This window comes from Micropterus salmoides, unplaced genomic scaffold (genome assembly GCF_014851395.1).
Source record: "Micropterus salmoides isolate LMB-PRFRI ecotype aquatic unplaced genomic scaffold, ASM1485139v1 Ms_hic_scaffold_16, whole genome shotgun sequence".
NCBI lineage: Eukaryota > Metazoa > Chordata > Actinopteri > Centrarchiformes > Centrarchidae > Micropterus > Micropterus salmoides.
Genome location: NW_024040707.1, coordinates 20,907,346 through 20,927,330, shown reverse-complemented (window position 1 = coordinate 20,927,330; position 19,985 = coordinate 20,907,346). Strand labels below are relative to the sequence as shown.

The 19,985-nt window shown below is 40.9% G+C and overlaps 1 protein-coding gene across 3 annotated transcripts in view; it reads left to right on the top strand.

Annotated features, from left to right (window-relative positions):
• Positions 1–19,985, top strand: part of pex14 (peroxisomal biogenesis factor 14) — a 48,702-nt gene that overhangs the window by 20,149 nt on the left and 8,568 nt on the right. For all 3 annotated transcript variants that reach the window (XM_038722827.1, XM_038722826.1, XM_038722830.1), the window contains exons 4-7: positions 6,568–6,693; positions 9,125–9,210; positions 11,235–11,337; positions 15,059–15,156. In XM_038722827.1, coding sequence (XP_038578755.1) covers positions 6,568–6,693; positions 9,125–9,210; positions 11,235–11,337; positions 15,059–15,156 — 413 coding nt within the window. The remainder of the gene's footprint in view (positions 1–6,567; positions 6,694–9,124; positions 9,211–11,234; positions 11,338–15,058; positions 15,157–19,985) is intronic.

The window sequence follows — 19,985 nt, the reverse complement described above, 5'->3', positions numbered from 1 at the left end:
CTGTGAATAAATGACGCACCAGTTGGGATGCTCCTTTGGGTTCAGGAAAATTAATATTGACAAACTCCCTCTGCATTTTCAATGGAATTATCAATATTGCCTTCCAGCATTTTAACCCTTTTACTTAATTTAACTGTTATCGTAAATTTGAGGCATGACAGAGGGAGGTTTTCTAAGCAGGGATGGTGGAAATGTTTGCTGGCTCTTCAGTTTCTTTGCAATTCATTGAGATTATTTCTGACACATGGCAGAATATTGTTTGCGCAATAAAACTTGCAAAAAGCTTTATTGCTCTGAACTCATTTAAGGCGGTTCAATATAATACGTCGTGGAAATGTGCAGTGTTATGCCATGTATGCCTATGGCTGAGCAATGACAATATGCACAGAGAGAGTATGTGGCTTTACCTCAGATAAACTCTTTGCGGGGAGTATTTTTGTTTCAGTTCTTCACAAAACAGTTCTGTACCTAGGGGACTGTATCTCTGCCATGCTGGGGGACTTTGCCTCCAGCATTAGACTAGCCAAACAGTGAAAAGTGAGCCTAAAAGCTCCATGACAGGGGAAGGTAACCTGAAACCAAATCCATGGTTGCCTGCTGCTACTACACACATCTCATGTGGCTCTAATGACTCTTGATATCTTTTGAAATTTCTTTGTCTTTGCGTCTCATTATTGACAACTAAGGCATGTTCACAATCTACTGCTGGTTTTTCTCAAATGTAATAAGGCCTCATCAATACCAAATGATGTCATACTACGCCACGTTTTCTTTTCTGCTTTGTTGTAAACTCCTCGGAGCTCCTCTATCCAAAATGGTTTGCTCTTACTGCACTTTAAGTCCATGAAATATGTATGACGCTTTAATGCAGATTTATTTTGGAAAGTCGGTTCCACTGTAGATCTAAACAGGAACCCTCAATTTGCATAAGGACATTGATCTCTAGGAGAGAGAGGGTAAAGATGAGAGACAGTAGAGCAATGAAACATTAAGCACAAAGTATGTTAGAGTAGCACTCTGCAGCGTGATAACTCTTGACTTGTATGGTATAGTCCTACAACAGTGAACCTGGAAATCTTGTACCTGAGTTGTTTTAGGAAAGTAATTTGCTAAACCCTATACTTCAGTAGACCAGTTTTAGTATTGTTCTTTCGATTCCTCTTCATCGCACTAATTTTAATCTTAGAGCGGTATTTATAAATGCTTATGTTACAGGAAATTGTGTCAGGAAAAGGCTAATTTAAGCAGCATCTTCAACATTTGTATAGTAATTATCTGAGTGTCATTTTGTACACAGCTAAGTTCTAGGAAAGGTAGGAGTATGCATCAGAATTCTTGAAATGATAAATCATGAGTGAAATTTATGTCATACAGTAGGGATGCACCGAATGTTTGGCCACCGAAATTAATCTGCCGAAAATTGTGAAAAAAGCACTTTCGTTGTTTGGCCTAACAAGTCAAAAGACTGAAAAAATTTACCAAACAATTAAGTTGACATGTCGGCATTGTGGAAGGATGTGAAGTGAAGAAGTGTCTGAGAAAGACATAAAAATTGCCGTTTGCAGACACTGTTCTGCTGAATTGTCTCCTAGCACATCCACTCCATCTGAGGTTGACTTCTTAGAAAAGGCAACAAATGGTCTGAACCACTTTGAGTGTTTCTGTCACACATATATGAGAAGACAATTGAGCTAGCCGCACCTACATTTGGAGTGCACATGTATTCAAGCCTTTATGGCAAATCCACTGAAACGGACCAGAGCAAGCTGACAGGCAGGTTAGTGACTTTATCCTGTCATTTTCTGTCTTTACAAAGAAAAGTGTTGCAGAGAGTCCTACCTGAAGAGATCCTATGAAGTGTTCATGTTGCACAGTACGAGAACCACATACAGCATTTATCAAATTGGGTCAGATATGATGAATTTAGCATGAGGGTACACATGACAACGTCTGGTTTTCAAAATAAGGTATCTATACAGTATGGAAATAAGATTAAGTGGATTATAATCACAGAAAGTATAAAACATATTACATGTGTACATTAAAAGTAAATGGACATGTAATGCCCCCCCCCCTCTAAATCCTGTGGGAAACACTGAGTAAAAAACACATTTTGACTATTTATTTTATTCAGTTCTCACAGTTCCCCTGTTTCTGTACCCAGCATGTATTGTCCTCTCAACCTTCTGACCTAGAAACTCAATCATCCTCCTCCTCCCACAGCCGCTACAGCAAATGTGTCAGTCTTAATTTCTAATACAGTTTAATGTCATATTTATGTAAATACTTCCGGATTTTACTCTATATTAACAGCCAGAAATGTCAAAGCACACATAAAATGAAACAATACCATCTCCCAGTAGAGTGGAATTTAAATTGGATTCCTCTTGCTGCCAGTACTTACGCTGGACAGCTGATGAAGGGGAAAATAGGGCCCACTTTGATTGCATGTTGCAGAATCTTTACACAATAATCTCGCTCGTGCATATTATTTCCCTGCACATTTGTACCCTAATCTGCACTGAAGGATGCCTCTCTGGTTACATCTCCTTTTCTTCCAAAGAGATCCTAATAGCCTGGTTTATTTCAATATTCATTGAAAAATATAATTTTCTGTTTTCCTTCAACTGTCAATTTCAGGGTATGAATTGGCAATTATGCAGTCCAATATATCTAGCTGCCCTTCTTGAGTCCTTGTTGAATAAACTGGCTGAAATATTGAAACTTTGTCACTTAGATAGTAATATAAATCAAGATTTAGACCCAGCGATGTTGTTTTTTCTTTCTTTTGCAGGGGAGTGGGGAAATGAATTGCATCTTGCAGCCACCTTGAAGCAATTTTGCTTCACTTGTTCCTTGCCAAGATCAAGTAAATTTTATTGTTTGACTGAAATATAATGTGCTACAGTCTCATCTAGTGAATTATGCCACCTATGTCCTTTACAATTAACAGATGTAACAACTAAAGAGCGTTGGGTCCCATTTTGGCACCACCATTTAGCCCAGACAATTAGCAGTTACACACATAATTACCAAAAAAATCGAATTCTCAGGACAAAGTCAACAGCATTTTCCAGCTCTCAACATGTCACTTTGACCGTGGCCCTTAAACTGACATCACTTAGCCGCTCCCAGATTACCAAACTGTGTGCAGTTTGTCTGGGAAACACAGAGAGTACACATACATTGTTGCATTATAAGTAAATTCAGCATGTGAAAACAGTCACAGTACATTTTCAGTGAGACATAAATGATGGCTTGACTTATTTCTTTTTTATGCCGTCCCAGTTGTTATTGAGTTGAATAAATAATGCTAATAGATTTCACCCTGAGTAGAGGGCCAGTGATCGAGGGTCACGGGGAACACAGGTAGGATGTTGGTCTATTACCATACCTGGTATGAAGGTAAGGATAAGGTTCATCATCCCAGATATTAATAGGATGCTGTTTATAAGTGGGGTTATGTGACTCACCTCTCGGACAAAAATGACAATGACCAAGGCCTGCATAGAAGGTAAAGGGATTGATGTGGTTATAAATTACTCCACGGCGCCACCTAGCCTAGGCCTTGCCTACTTTGTCATCAGTACAAGGCGATAAAGCAGGGAAATGAGAGCAGAGTCACCTTTTTTAATACATAAATGAATACTCTATGAGAGTGGTCATTATTTAGGGCATGCTATTTTCAAGCAGTTGTACCGAACCAAATGACATGTAGAATCTCCCTCGCCGGCAGAGTTCGAAACAGGTTGAAGATGCACTCGACTTCTTAATAACCCATTGACCCCCATCTAGTTATGACTCCTGCCATGGGTTTTTTTCTAAATTCGATATTCAAAATGTAAGTAATTTTCACTCAAGGGCAACTTCATAATTCAGGCCTTGGAGGACAGTGAAAAAGGCATTCACCTTTTACCACCTAAAATATTTTAGTAAGCAATTTTTATAATTGGCTGTCCGGCCTAGGTGTTGACCCATAAAGTCCAGAAGTGCCAGAATTGGAGAAATGGATTTAATGTAAGAGCCTTGCTGCCTCTTTGCCCTTAAAAAATACCCAGAGAATATGAGCCACTGAAAATAGAGCTGTAAATAACCTGACGAGCAATGGGTTTTCCTTTAAATAAATACCGATCAGGTTTATGTTGAAAGACAATAGAAAACGTAGCCCAGATATGCAGTTTACAGTATTTATAGCTGTAATATCGAGGTGCCAGCACCGTAATTTCATGCCCCAATGAGAATGGCAAGGTCAAAGCAAATGCTTTGGCTGAGCATCTGCTAATACGGTGACTCATAAACAGGCACTGCGTGTATCAGGTGCACCAAATAATACAGTATAATGAAATACAGAATAGCTTTCCATTATTGTTCTTTTTTATGGTGTCGTCATTAGGTGTAATTTATGTCTTAAAAAATTCATCTCCCCACAGGTCGATCTGAAATGGGGGTCCAGGGGTCATTCCACAGGTTTTGGAACCCATAATAAATTTCACAGTCCTTTTTTGTCTTTTCCTTTTATATGTAAAACTCACTTTCACCTTGTTCCCTTTTCTTTTGGATCTGAGGGCTCTTTCATTTGCTGTTGTCTTCCCCTCAACAGCGAATAGATCAGAGCATACAACACAACTTAGCAAGCTGTAATTTGACTAGAAAACAACTTTAGGAATTTACATGTATTTTTATTTTGATGCAAGGTAAAAAAAAAAACAAAAACAAAAAAAAACTTGCTGCATAAACAACATCAAACATGTGAACAGCCATTAAGATGTACATACATTAAGCTTGATAGCAGCTGAAATGTAGATTTTCTTTAAGAAGACTTAACATTTCAAGGTGAAAGGAGAGAAAAAAAAAAGAAGCATGTTTTATTTCTTCTCATTTGGTGAAACTGAGATCCTTGCGTGTCTCACTCAATAGTCTGCCACCGTGTAGTCTGCTGTGGTCAGATGAATCAGGAGTCCAGGGACACATTATTGCTTATTTGACAGTGCAGTCTGACTGCACAAACTCAGCACATGGCACTCACCACTTCCTGGCACTCAGGACCTGCTGTAGACTACAGGCCGGCCAATATTTGCCTTCAATTATTCAACAATTTTCATGGCCATTTGAAGTCCTCAGAGCATTTAAATAGGTGACGGGAGGGACCTCCTCTTGGCGTAAGCTGTGTGGTACATTATCAAAGGATTTTGGGGATAGGTTAAAGTGGGATTTCAACCTGCTATTCTGATTTGACTGACAATAAAGCCACTTAACCAGATACTCAAATGGGAGGAATCAATTGATCTCAAAAGGTTTTGGTTATAATATCTTATGCACCTTAAGAAATGGAAATTTCTGCTTGTGTACATGTTTACACAGTTTATATTATTAATACTACACATGGGTGTTACTTTATGCTTCTCTTGTAAAGGTCGCTGTGGAAGTCAGAACCAGAGACATAATGATCTGGCACTGTGCAGTTACTATTAATGAAAACGTCAAGCAGTCTCTTGAAACACTGCAACTGAACCCTTTCCAATTGCTCTATTTCTCTCAAAGGATGGAAGAAGCTTATTCTGAGCTTGTGTAAATTCTCTAAATCCTGAGGGAATAGTTCAAGTAAAAGGCTCTCTTACAAAGGGGATTTTTAGTCGATAAGCCAAGGAAATGGCTAAAAGAAGTAATGGCAAAATGTTAGTGAGAGACACCCACTTAGGCTACAATGAGCAAAACACAACCTAATAATATGTACTATAGGGCTGATTTTTCCTCATAAGGTAAACCATGCTCATCAATATCTAAGAATTACTGTACCGGTTTTGTTTCTTTGTCTTCAGCTTTCGCCTGATTGTTTTGCTATAAATTGGTTAATGTTGTTTTTGAATGTAGTTCATCAAAAGTTGTAATTATGTTGCTTTGTTTAGACTAAGATGCTCATTAAAAGATGAGACCCACAGCAATGGCAGCATATGGCGCCTGAAATAAAATCCTTTCTTGCCACAAAAGGAGATGTTCATATTAGATTTTTTTTCTCTCTCCCTTCTGATTCTCCATCAGGGAGCCCTTTGCAATTTAATCATCACTAAAATCATTAAAAAGATCTGAAGATTAAATTATATTGGCATTTGCAAAATTATGTAATACATTTACATTACAATGAAGAAATTAAAATAATGCATTTTCGCTGTCTGGGGTGTATGAAATCTCCGCATGGGAAATATAACTGGAGAAGTGGACAGACTCTTATTTTCTTTGCCTTTGGTGGCAGTTAATAGGCAAGCAGAGTTTCAGATTTCACTGTGTGAACCTTTACACACTATCTTCCGTTGATGGATGTCCCTGAAACACAAATTCTCTGTGGAATTTCTGAATTATGAAATGAAAATGCATTTTTAAGAAGAGGGCAGATAAAATTGAATAAAGATTTGACATACTTTCTCTAAATTGTGCTTAAAAGATTTGTGGGGAGCTTGGGAAGTATTTAAGCATACATTATGATGGCCAAGGAGCCATTTGGTGTTTCCCATTAATACGCAGTCACTGCGCCCACTCCGAATGCCTTAAAGGTGTGTGTCTTGATTCCAGGGCTGACGGATGAGGAGGTAGAGCTGGCCATCCAGCGCTCTGGCAGCACAGAAGAGGTCCTGCCTATGAGCCCTGTGGGGCCTCCGCATCCATTCCATGCAACTCAGCTGGCTCCTGCACCACACAGTGAGTGCACACTTCCTTTTATCCCCTTTGATACCTGGTACATATATATGATTTTATTATTTGTGTGCACTGTCATCTGAAAAACTAAAGCGTTTGTAGTCGAGTCTAATTTTAAAACTTAGATCCTTGTCCAGGTTTGCTTTTCGAGATCTTCCCTCTTGGTATTATTCATTTAAATCCACTAAACAGGATTATCTATGGCTCACCAAATACCAGGATCTTTACAAGTATTATAGACATGTACACCAAACAACGTTTGCCTTAAATTATGAATTCAGATACAGGGAATGTGATACTGCACAGCACAAGCTCATGAAGTCTCTTGCCATTCAGTTTCAAGGGGTTCCACCCTGGCGAGACCCCACACCGCAACCTGTATCTTTATTACCTCAGGAGGTTATGAGTGCTGTCCACTGATTTACCAATGCAGAATGAAGTCCGCGTAATGCTTAACCCATATGACAATGATTCCAGATGTATTCCACCCTCATTTATTACCACACTGTCCTTGACTCCCCTGGCATCTCATGTTTTGTAATGAAAGTGATGTTGATGGGATGGCCATGTAGTTAGGGAGACTCGCGGCTCTCCGTCCATAGTGGGGGGTTTTATATCAAAACGGCTATAAGGGAGCTGCATAATGAGGTGAGAGCGGGGAGTCTTGTATGGGGGGTCATGCTGAAAAGAGGGGGCTACCTCCGTTTGATGTCCTTGTTATGGGGACGGTGCATGGGGACCCGCATCCATCTCTGTCGAAGTAATGGATACTCTGATCTCTATTTCCACGCGGTAGAAGGACAGGAAGGCCTCCACTGAACCCAATAAATTTGAGAGGAGATTGGAAAAACGGGGGATGGAGACCACAGTTCCACAGCTTAAGTGACCAAATAAAAAAAGGAAGATGGCCGAGTGGATGTGGTGGAGGAAAAGGGAGAGACAGAGGAAGAATGAAAGGTCCTAACGGGGGGGATAAGAGCAAGTGAAAGACCCCTGATGATGCAGTAAGGCTTGTTCAGGGTCAACCACCCATCCCAAGGACTCCCAGGCCTTTCAGAAACATGGTATTCTGGGATAGGTGACAGCCTATCGCAGCTATAATGTTGATGAAGACCCAAATTTATGTGGTTACCATATGGATGCTGGAGAATGGTTCAAATATTTCGATACCAAAGGTTACAGGTTCATCTCTGAATGCTGCAGCAGCGATGACACGCGCCCCTGAGAAAGGAGAATAAAATAGCATTCACCTTGAAAATATACCATATAGCCCAATAAGACTGTGGGTCTCTCGTTTTATTTGCATGTCAAATCATGCAAGTGGTAAGGCACAAGATCAATCTGGTTTACTTACTTCAAGCCGGTAAACATGTACCACATAACCCATTAGGTGAAATCAGACCTGTAATAGAATATCAATGGTGTACTTTAGTGGCCTAGCCTATAATAATTTCCTATTCATTTGGGCCGCACCAGAGTAAATAAAGAAAAAACACACGAGTTTATTTCCTCCAGACCGGTTTGTTGTTTAGTGACATTTTCAGTTGAATGCCTCTCTTATGTGGGGAATTTCCACTTTGACAGACAGTTGGCCTACCCAGATGACAGTTTGCACAATGACACACTTTCATATTATCTGTCACTCAGCAAGACAGTCAACTTCGTTTCCATTTTTGAAGGTTTATAGAGAGACTCTGAATTGGGCCCCACCCCTATATAAGTGGAAGACAATGGTTTCCTTTCTGGAAGAGCAGGATATGGAGTGCTTGTTTGCTCTGTAGACTGACCCTTTCTAGTCAAGATGTTTTGCGTAAATAGATAGATATGTTGATTATAACGTCACAAAGAGATACATTGTGTTGGACTGTGCCCATTAAGTGTATCAGCAAACAGTGTACAGTTTTTTAATCTTAATGGAGCACACCAGTGGCTTTGTATTTACTACAAATTGTGCATCTTTAGCATCACAGCTAATCATTCTGAAATCATAAATTTTGCTGGGTTTTTGTATGGATGGTGAATGTGTTTTTCTCTTGTTCCATTCATTTGTTTCAATTAATTTCTATACAGTATATAAATCAATTAGCAGGCTCTTATAACATGCTTGTGTTGTTTATGATATTTACATTGTACATTATCACGATGAGGTAATGTAGTGCAGACTTTTAATTTATATCTACATTTAAATTGTGCAACCATGTGACAACTATTTAACACTGACAAAAATAAAGGAGTGACAAAAAAAACCCCACAACTCAAGCAAGTTTCAGCTTAGTGATGTCACTGTATATTCACAGGTTAATATACTTAATTTCCCAGTGCTAGAAGCAGTATCTTCAGCAACCATTTAAACCATATTAAACTTAAAGTAACCCAGTCTCCAAATGAGTATCTTACTGTGTTCAAGTGATTTACCTTCCCCCCTCCTCTCCAGATCCTGCAGGCTACAGATGGAGAGACTATGGTGCCCTCACCATCATTATGGTGGGCATCGCATTTGGCTTTCATCAGCTTTACAAAGTAAGTTACAACCCGTTCCTTCTGCCCTTTCAACTGTTTCCTCACTGACTTTGTTTTCAGAGTTAATGTCTCTCTAAAATGTGTTATACATATTATAACTTGCATCTGTCAGTACTGCCTCTCCCTCTCTTACATTTAAATGGGTGGGCTTAGCAAGTACATCAGTTTATGATGAATTATGGTGCTAGAATAGAAGGCGCCTCTGCAGTATGTAACATCACTCTGGCCTTGTTATTAAAGCTACCCTGCTTTACGTCAAAGCATGATCTCATTTAAACCCCTCCTTTTTAACTTACTTCCTCCTCTCAGATATATATTTTTTCCTTTTTAAAAAATATAGGTGCTAACACAGCACACAGCCATTTTTGTTTTAAGTTCTACCGTCTAAAAATAATCACCCTGGTTTTTATCGGGCTTAGCAGCCCTTGAACATGAGCTCATGAGGCCCCTTGTCCCTGGTGACATTAATCCCATAGTGGTTGTTAGTAGTAGTCTGAGTGGCATGTGGAAGCCATTACTCTCATTTTAGAGGAGGACAGGAGCTCTAGCAGTAGCTCTTGGCCTGGATGACAGGCCGTTCTGTGTATGTGTGTGTGTGTGTGCGTGCGCGTGTATGTAAGAGAGAAAGTGAGCACGTATCATGTACGTGCATATGCCTACCTGACCCTGTCTGCCTTTCATAATGCTGCACCTGCACATTCAGGGTCTCCAGTCCCTTATTCCTCTATCCTTGCGATCGTTCACTGAGAAAAACACACACCGTACCAGTCCACTGTTTCCAACATGCAGCAGGGTTTGCCAGCCACTGGTCGCCTGGGAGGTGGGATTCCCTGGCGGGACGGCACAGGTTGCTGTCATGTCACTGGAGCGTAGCGCCAGTCGCGCCATATGTCCAGGCTTCTGCCCATACTTTATTTATGTTATGGTGCACCTTGTAAACACCACACTCCCAGCAACCCACTTATTAATTACCACGTGTTGACACTCATTTAATCTTTTTCTCTAAAAAGTGTTTATTACTTGCGCTGGTGTGGCTGCTTGCCACCTGAGTTGGAGAGAAAACCCGGCTCGGGTAGCAGAGAGCTGCACATCGGCTGCTGGTCCTTATTCAGCCTTCGAACAGGAAAAAAACATTTATGATTTTGAATGCAGTTCAGTGGGGCCCTCCAGGGTTACACGGACATTAATTTTATTTTGTGAGCTTGGCTCCGTCCACACACACACACACACACACACACACACACACACACACACACACACACAAAGTATTCAGTGAGAATCCTCACGAGTTGCTCATCTCAACACTCACACTGGATAACAAACATCCTCATTTGGCTGTCAGACATACATGTCATTTTGGTATAGTTGTGTTTATTCAGCGGCAGAGAGACGATAAACAACATGCCATTGTTTTTGGTTTTGGAAGACTATTTTAAGTGTTCACCGCCTTTTTTTCCCCTGTAGGCCTGTCTCCTCCGTTTCTGGGTTTTATTCATTTATATTTCTGGTTTATGTTTTTAGGGCTGCACCCAACATTTACTTTTATAATAGGATTAGTCTGATTATTTTTTAGATTTACAATTTAATTGTTTACTTAATAAAAAGTCAGAAAATGGTGCATCTTTAAATTGCTTTTCTTCTGACTAAGATTCTTAAAGCCAAAGCCACTTAATTTACAGTGGTATAAAATACTGTGGTATAAAAACAGAGAAAAATTGTAAATCTGTAAGCAAATATTTGACGTTTCTGCTTGATAAATAACTTAAAGTACTAACTTATTATTAAAATTGTTGATTCATTTTCTAATCTACTAATGGATTCAGTACTAGATTTGTGCACACATCTGTATCACTTGCTTGGACACAAATGCATACACCTAATCAAGAAGACAATGCGGCGCTAGTCCAATAAAACAATGCCTTTGACCCTCTGCTGCCAAGTCTAGGTGGCCCTGTCTTTTCCTCATCTTTCTGCCCCTTCCCACCAGAGAGAAGTGTAATATTGTGCCATGCTTTTAATTGCAGAAATACATCCTTCCCCTCATTATGGGCAGCCGAGAGGACAAGAAGCATCTGCAGAGGATGGAGAGCAACATTGCGGCAATGAGTGGCACGCTGACACAGACAGGTGAAGATTAATATCTTCATCACTTTCTCCCTCCTTAACATTTTCCCTCATTTATCTGTCGCCAAAATCGGGGGCCCCGCACGTTTTTAACAAATGACGCCGCTGTCATTTCGCTTTAATTTGAAATTGCTTGTTTACTGTCAGGCTCGGGCTCAATTAATTACGTTTCGCTGAAAAGCTCTTAACCTCGGAATATTAATGAGGAGTTGGGAAATGACAACTTTTCTCCCCCCCCACCACTCATCCTCTCTCACTCCCCCCCCTCCCATCCGTTTCCCCCTGCACCAACCTCAGCCCCATCCAAACCTCCACCGCCATCATCATCATCCACCCTCTTCCCCGTAGGTGGCGAGAAAGTTCATTTTAATTTTCTGTGCGTGTATGTGTATTTGTATGTGTGTGCAGGGTGTGCGTGCGGTATGGCACTGTGTGGCGTCTGTGCTCAGCACTGGCCCTAGTGTGATTAAGTGCACGGTGACAGGTGCGGCTCCCATGTTGGACAGGTGAGGAATCTCAACCTGGCTGTCAGGCACGGAGAGAGAGAGAGAGAAGCAGGGAGAGAGATGCTTTCCTAGCTCTTTGTCAGTATAATTAAAAATCCAGGGAGGCGTAAATGAGAGAGGCACTCTGAGAAAGTTTTGTCTCGTTAGCAGTAGTGGTGAAGTGGAATGTGTTGGGAAGTACTAAATCCTGTGGCCTGGCAGAAATACTGGCACAATGGAAACTACAGTTTTTGAAAATAATAATACGTTCTGTTAATAGAGTGGTTTAAAAGATACTCAAAGATGTTTTACACAAGTTAAATAAAAGAACCTAGAGGCACGAGGTAACAGGACAGTAAATCAAACATTAAAAAAGTTCCAAAAAAGGTTTGAGGAACATACATGAAAATGTAGAGTCAATGACATATTACATCATTTGCATCCGTGTTTAACTTTTTTGTTTGTGTAAAGTGTACATGAGCTGTGTATGATATGTCAAACAAGGTAAAGATTTTCCCTCAGGAATTTACCATAGTGGCTGTGTTTTTCTGGGTTTTGAGCTGCAAGAGAGACAAAGAGACTGCACTCTAACTCATAAGTACGGCCTCGTCAGTTTAAATACAAACATGCTTTTGTTTGATTTTCCCGTCACCTCTCAATTAAAACAAATTAAGTGTTTAAGTTACAGCTCCTCTCACGGAACAAAACAGTATAGATGAAAATATGGGTGTTATCATTTTAATCCAGTCACACCCATGCTATTGTTTTCCGGCTGGCTAAGGTAGGTGGAGGGCAGCAATTGTGTGAGATCGCGTGCGAGGTGTGCCACCATGAATCTGATTAACAAATATATGCTCTTTTATGGTCATTTTCTCCCAACTATGCAAACACATTTCCTCTGTCTACTTCACGGCCCATTCTTGCTTTACTTATCACTTTTTGGAGATTTGCCAACTTACAAAACCCTGTTTTGTTTGTCGGCAGAGACAGGATTTCACAGTAAGAGTGCTCCTGTGTTTCTCAGCTAGTAGGTGAGACTCCAGTGAAAAAGAACAACAACAAAAAAAAAACCCTTGCGTCTTTTTTTCAGCCAGTATGGGGAACTAATTTGCTATGACTGCAGTAGCCAAGTTGCTATTGTAGTTAATGACTGTTGTAGTTAACAGTTGGAGAGAGGGGGTTGCAATTACACTGAGAGTTTTCTCCCTCTGCTTTCCCTTTGTCTTCCTCTCCCTCTCGCTCCCTTACTACTCGCTGCACTGAGTAATAGCGACCGACTGCTTCACTGCTGCCAATTGCTTGAACCCCCTTTTGTTAAAGTTCATGTATTTCTCTAGTGCCGGGCGCAATGAGGTGATGTATCCTTTTGAATAGGGACCACATTAGTCTCTCTCGCCAGCCCCAGCTTGAGAGTAGGGGCCTTGACTCCCATTATGATTTGCCTACAACTTCACACAGACAATTAATGAATGGATCTTGGAACTACTTCAGCGCACCCAGGCCGTAATGGAATTGTGCGGCTGTTTGGGCACTCCTTGTCGTTGGGAGCCATATTGGTGACCAGCTGGCCATTAAAAACAGAGACAGGCTTGGACATATGTAGTGTACATTATATTGAGGTATTTACTGAATAATTTACTGAATACACAATGTGCACCCTCCTCACAGCAGCTGCAAGCCTCACACATCATCTTGTCTCCGATCCCCCCCCACTACCACCACCCCACACACACACACACACACACACACACACACACTCTACAGCAACAGCCTCTTTCTGATTCATGCCTGGCCAAAGTCATTGACTTCATTATTCTTGGCTTCATATCTGTGATAACTGGGGATTAGAAGTTCTGCATTTTTGTTGAGTGCCTGAACAGTACAAAGGAGTCAACTTTGTGGAGAGGCATGAAAAGAACCGGACTGTTTGGCTGAAGTGGAAGTGAAAAAGTGGTGCCAGTGGTAATTCAGGAGGCACAGCATTACAGGCTGGCAGACTGACCCCCACATCTGGATAAGCTGTTTTGTGGTGAGGCGGAATCAGAGACTAATAACGCAGCTCTTGGTTTAGCGTGCAAGCTCTGTCACAGTAACACCTTTTTAAGCAGGGATGGCTGCAGTATTTTAGTTTTACTGCCGTTCTCAGAAAGGCTGGTCACGAGTAAGATGCAAGTAACTCAAATTGTTTGTGCAACGGTCTTTGGCCCCAACCGACGATCCTGCTCAAACTCGTATTCCGTAGGATTCTGCAAGCATGAGAAGATCAAACAGTTCAGCACCCCACCTATATTGATACAACTCCACCCATTTAAACACAGGTGACACTACAAGATGCTCGCTTCTTTGAAAGATCAAATATTTTGTCTGGTGTTGTTTTTTTTTAAAAGGAACAGTCTCCAAGCCGGGCTCTGTCTTTTGTCCAAGCTCAGGTTAATGTGAGAGGGGGAATCTTTACATCCCGTCCAGCCGGCTGCAGCTCAGGCTTTTAACCATTGGCCTGACAACCTCAGCAGTGGACCGCCACAATATCTGTTGATGTTAATCCTATTAGGCTTGATTTAACACTTTACACGCCCATGATTTATATGAATGTTTATTGGTTTTCTGTAATATAATCAGCTCGGGGAAACTTAATGCATTGTTTGGTAATACACGCGTGACTGGAAGCAGGGGGCAACAAACTGTGCCCGGTGTTATTTGAAATCATACACCCTGGTCCAACACCAACACTTGAACTAATTCAATCTTCAAAGTCAATGGAAAAAGAACAATATTTATTAGGATTAGGGGGGACATTTTGTCTGGCAGCCTCCTCCCAGATGAGAGCCTTGTTTTTTCCTTTGTTGATCGTTTGAGGATTTAAGATGCATTAGAAGGCAGTGTCTGGGTGGATAATGGAAGGTTAGAGACTGTTATTTGATTTAAGTTCAGGCACTAGAGATTAATATCTCCATCCTATGTGGCCCCCCTCTCTTCCCACCCTCCACCCCCAGCGCCTCGGACCAAAAAGCTGCGACTAAAGTTACCGGGTATTAGCTTTGATTACAATTCTTAGAGGACAGCTTTGATCAGCGACACAAGTTGAGTCTCATCAGTTCTGTCAACGTCTCTGGAAAGAAAATGTTCAGTTTTGTGGCACCAAAAAAAACCAAAAAACATATCACACAACCCTACACCCTTGTTTTTGTTTGTTTGAAGTTTGCTGAATTTCCCGTCTGTTATACTGCTTGTGTCCACAGTCAGCCAGCTGCAGCAGACCCTGGTCTCTGTCCAGGAGCTCCTGATCCAGCAGCAGCAGAGAATCCAGGAGCTCTCGCAGGAACTGGCTGCAGCAGAGGTAGTTACCACCTCAACAGCAACTCCACACCCTTCACTTACCAGCACAAACAGTTTGCTAGAATATCAGTGGTTTCATTTAAACCCCTGAGATTCTACCTGTTTGTCATTCAAAAAGCCCTCTCTTATTTTGGCATCACCTTCACCTGTCACTGGTTTTACTGGTCGAAGTCCATAGATTTTAGAAGTTGTTTTTACAGTAATTTAGTTCATCCAGATTTTGGCACACCTGTTGCGGTTAGAGATGCTCCTAAATGTTAATCTGGTTTGTCAAGTCCCACCTGTTTGTTTGAAACCACCAGGACCATCTTTACTGCAAACTAACAACAATGAGATAAAACAGCTTTACAAAGCTGGCACTAAGTACATCTTTGCCGTAGTTTGAACATGAAAGTTGCGGGCTGCGCCTTTAAGGTCTGTTAACTATGATTGATCTTTTTGAGGAAAGCTAGACAGGCAGTAACTCTGAAATTACAGAAGAGCTCCGTAAATGTAAAGTTGCAGGTTGAAATCTCCAGATTGATGAGGAGAGTGAAAAGGTTTCTTGAGGCCACGTACTAAAATCTCAGTTGCGCTGCCCGAGTCGTAACTACCTAAGATGGACAGCCTTATTGTACTGTATATCATCAGAACACAAGCTGCAAAAAAGTATGGTGCATCTCATCATGGGACCATAATCTTTAACCATATTGTCATTCCTGTTCGCCTTGATTTTTATGGACAGTGTTCATAATCTACTCAGAATTCTAAGTGTTTAAGTGAATCGGACTGAGTGATTGTTCTAAAAACTTATGTGCAGGGATGAAATGTTGCTTGCTTTTTATAATACCTCCCATAAATCGCTTTATGATCTCTGGGCTCTGAAAAAAAGAAAAAGAAAAAAGTGCCTTGGAAGAGGCAATCTTAGACAATGTTTTATGTCCACAGCTTGTTAAGCACATGGGTGTTTCGCTGTAGCATCTGGATATTGCAGGAAAACATATGCGGACACATCTGCTTCAGCACAAACGAGGAAGAAAAATATGAATCTCTTCCTTGGACGAGGTTCATCAAAAACTGGCGACTCATAGCTCACTTTGTGCTGTTTCAAGTTCTCAGCCACACAGTCTCGCTGAGCGTTGGAGAAAGCAGCAGAGGCCAAAATCAGCATGTTTGAGTACATGTGAGCGGCGATCTGAAACGGAACTATCTAAGGTTTCCTGTCAGGCCCACTTTAAACAATGAGTTCCCTCCAGCATAAAAGGACAAGGGATGTTTTTTTTCTTTTCATTCGTCATCTCCAAATCACAGATTGAATTAAAGAGTGTCTACCTCATTTGCTATGAGTGCCTTGTTGGACAGCGGTAGTGTATAAAAAGTATAATTCACATCAAAACACCCATTAAACAAATCATAAACTCTGCTTTATAGCTATAGTGTTGATCTTAAATTTTCCCTGCGAGTCGGCACAAGGCCCTCTGTTGTCTCAGGCCATGGGGGAAATTGGGAAATTGTTTTCAGGTCCTGCATGTTTGATGGGAAACACATGTTGGAGCTGGCGAGCTACTTATCATTCACCGTTTGCGGCTTTCGGGGGGTTTGCCTCACCACGCAGTGCGCCACACTCAGCAATTACACCTCTCAACGCGGAAATGTGCCTTTAACCCGAAACACATGGAGGCTTCTGTTTCCTCAGCTGCTAAGTAAACATTTCTCGTAGCTTGGAAACCGCTCAATTGCGGAGTGCGTTTACTGTCCCTAAACTGGGGACCTCATTATGGTAGCGAATTTAGGCAGACTGACTCATGTCCCCGCACACAGCTGATGCTGCACATTCCCAGACTTCAGAGCCTGAGACAGTTCCTCTCTTTTTTCACTATATCCTCAGTTTTCACAACTCTTTAAAGACATGCTGCTGTGTTCTACCACTGGTGTTACAGATAGATTTGCCTCAGGATGATACGTCCCTGATGTTAAACAGCCCAGTCTATTTCTGCTCCATTATCATTACAAATCTGCCTGTTAACTGTGTTTGCCCTGCTGTCTCAACTCACTGATCGTTCTCTTTATTAGTGGATACTACATAGAAGATTAGAAACCGCCTACTTGCTCGCGCGAGACGAACTGCCAGTGGGAAAGTGCATAAATAGAGTGAAATCAATTGCACTGTAACAGTGTTTCCACTCAAAAACACTCCTCTAGGGACTTCCTTTTGAAACTAATTCCATCATAAATATACATGTGTTACACGAAAACACTCTGTCTGCCGGCAGAGTAACTGTGAATTAATTTGCCTTCAGACACTCTTAAACAAGGCTTGTTAAAGATCTTATCTTGTTGCTAATGGTCCACAGGCATTTATCTTCATTTAGCCAGATGCGTTGCCGTCCTTGGGTGCTGCTAGAGTTGATAGTCTTTTTTTTTTTTTTTTCTTTGCTTGTAATATATATTTCTTTTTTTTCTTGAAGCACTTAGTTAACCAGCAGAAAGAGGCCGACCCCTATCACTCTCAGGCACCCATCCGAGACATATTAGTCACAAACCAGTTAGAGGAAATCTTTGCAATGTACAGTATTTACACTGTAAAAGAAACTTGTCCAGCCAGCACAGTGGTGGTTGATAATGTGATAGTTAGCACCCCCTCTTCTAGGGTTACGGTGTTATTTTGGCTTTTGGCTGGTTGGTTTATTTGTTTGTTGATTGTTTGTTCATGCATGATGCTTTTTGCATTGTGCAGTGCCAAGTGGAGAATTATGTTCTCCACTGTTTAGGCCACGCAGAGCCCTCAGAGCCCTCAGAGCCCTGCACCTGTACACCAGGATGTATGATAGAAGTCAAACACCAGAGGGAAGGGAAGAGAGAGGCACACTTATAACTCTCAATCTTTTTATTTTTAAATCTATGATTCAGTTATGTACACATTGCCTTCTTCAGGGTTAAATTGTCACATGTGGTCTGTCGGTTCAAATTAATGATTTAAAAAAAGGTCATGAACTTTGAATAATAAATAGTTTGTTATTGTACGTATCCAAGAAAAGGCCTCTTAAAATCTATATGTCTACATCCTCTGAACCAGCGAATACCAAATGAGAGAATGAGAATCACAAAGTGAAGCATTTGGATGCATGCATTTAAAGTCTACAAGAGGATACAAAATGCATTCACACATGCACATGCCGTATTTAAGGTTTTCTGGTGGGAATGTTCTTTGTGTGAACTTGTAAATATAAAGAATCACAAAGTAAAAAGGTACAAAATAGAAAAACATTTGGGTGCACGCATTTATATAAAAAAGACTTAGGATTATTAGAAAACACATTGCTGCATACAAGTCAAAACAGCATATATAAATCTCACTGTAAAATATTAAAGTCAAGTACAGTGACAAAAAAAGAGTCTTGTAATTACCGGTAAAATAACAGTAAGAATAATAATATAGATAGAGGGTGAAATGCTGCTTTCAAGTCAAGCTTTATCTGACACTACTGCATATATCCACAGACCTCTCTTCTTGATGACGGTGCTTTTGTAATCAAAACTGCTAAATCATTGCAGAAGTTAAATATTTTGATCAGCAGTTTGTTAAAACATCACGTCTCACACACTCGTGCGGTCTATTGGATATGTGTCAGCACTTCAGGTGGGGCTTTTAAAGTCAGTGGTGTTTCTTTCAATCTCTCCAGTCACTGATACCCCTCCACTCAGCCCTCCACCCAAGCAGCTAGTGCACTTAACACAAGATTCTTACACAATGTGTGTGTGTATACACACTCATAATGTATCTCAAAGCTGAAATTCAGCCCTGGCCCAACATTTAATTAGGTTTCTTCAGACTTAATAAGACATATGTCAGAGGTAGTGTTGTGTGACAAGCCTTGATGTGAGATATTATATGGTGCTGCTCTGTAGATAATGCACATTATGTATGTAGCTGGCGGTTAACAATTCTACTCTAAAGCCTTTTTTACTTATGATAAGTGATGGAAGTGTATAGAAAATCTCACACTTAAGTTATTTGGAGCTATTTGCATTTTTCTGAAGTTGACTCTGTGCCTTGGAAGTCTTTTGGCTCAGCCCATACAGCAATTAATTTTTTTCGATGTAAAATGAGAGAGAAGCAGAATCTAGCCTTATTATACGGGTGCCTTGGGGAGGCGAGGGATTAAGATGGTTCTAATGAGGTGACGGCTGTAATAAGAGTGTCTTCAGCTGGCCTCCAATGCACCACCTCTAAAACACGGCTCCTTATCAGCGAGGTTTAGGAGTTGATAAGAGTTTAAAAAAAAAAAAAAAAACTTCTTCCCCCTCCTCGCCTCCTTTTCTATCTCCCTTCTCTTCTCCTCCTCTGCCTCCCTCCTTCCACTGTAAATGAGTCTGATCCCTTTCAGATGTGATTCAATTAATTTCTCTTAGATTTAATTAGAAACGAAAGAGTCCAAGTTATCCTTCTCCCCTCGATAGGGGGTCCATGCTGCCTAACAAGCTTCCTCTGGTGAGTCAGGAGAGTCTTAATTACAGTTTTTACTTTTATTTTATCCCACTTTGTCTTCTCCCTCTCGTCCCTCTGGTCTCTGGTCTCATCAGTATATCCTCCTGTTCTCGCACGTGTTTGTGCTTTTTATTCAGGAATGGACTACGAATGGGGAGCAATTATCTACATCACTGGTTTCCAGTGTTTTTTTGGCTCGAGACCCTGTGTAGCCAAGCTATGCCTTTTATAATGCCTTCTCATGACGCCTCATCACAGGTTGCATTTGTCTATGAGCAGTTCAACCAATGATTGTTTAATCTCACAACCCCTCCGATTTATCTTCAAACCCTGACCTCTATATTGGACCTTTAAGGGCTTCC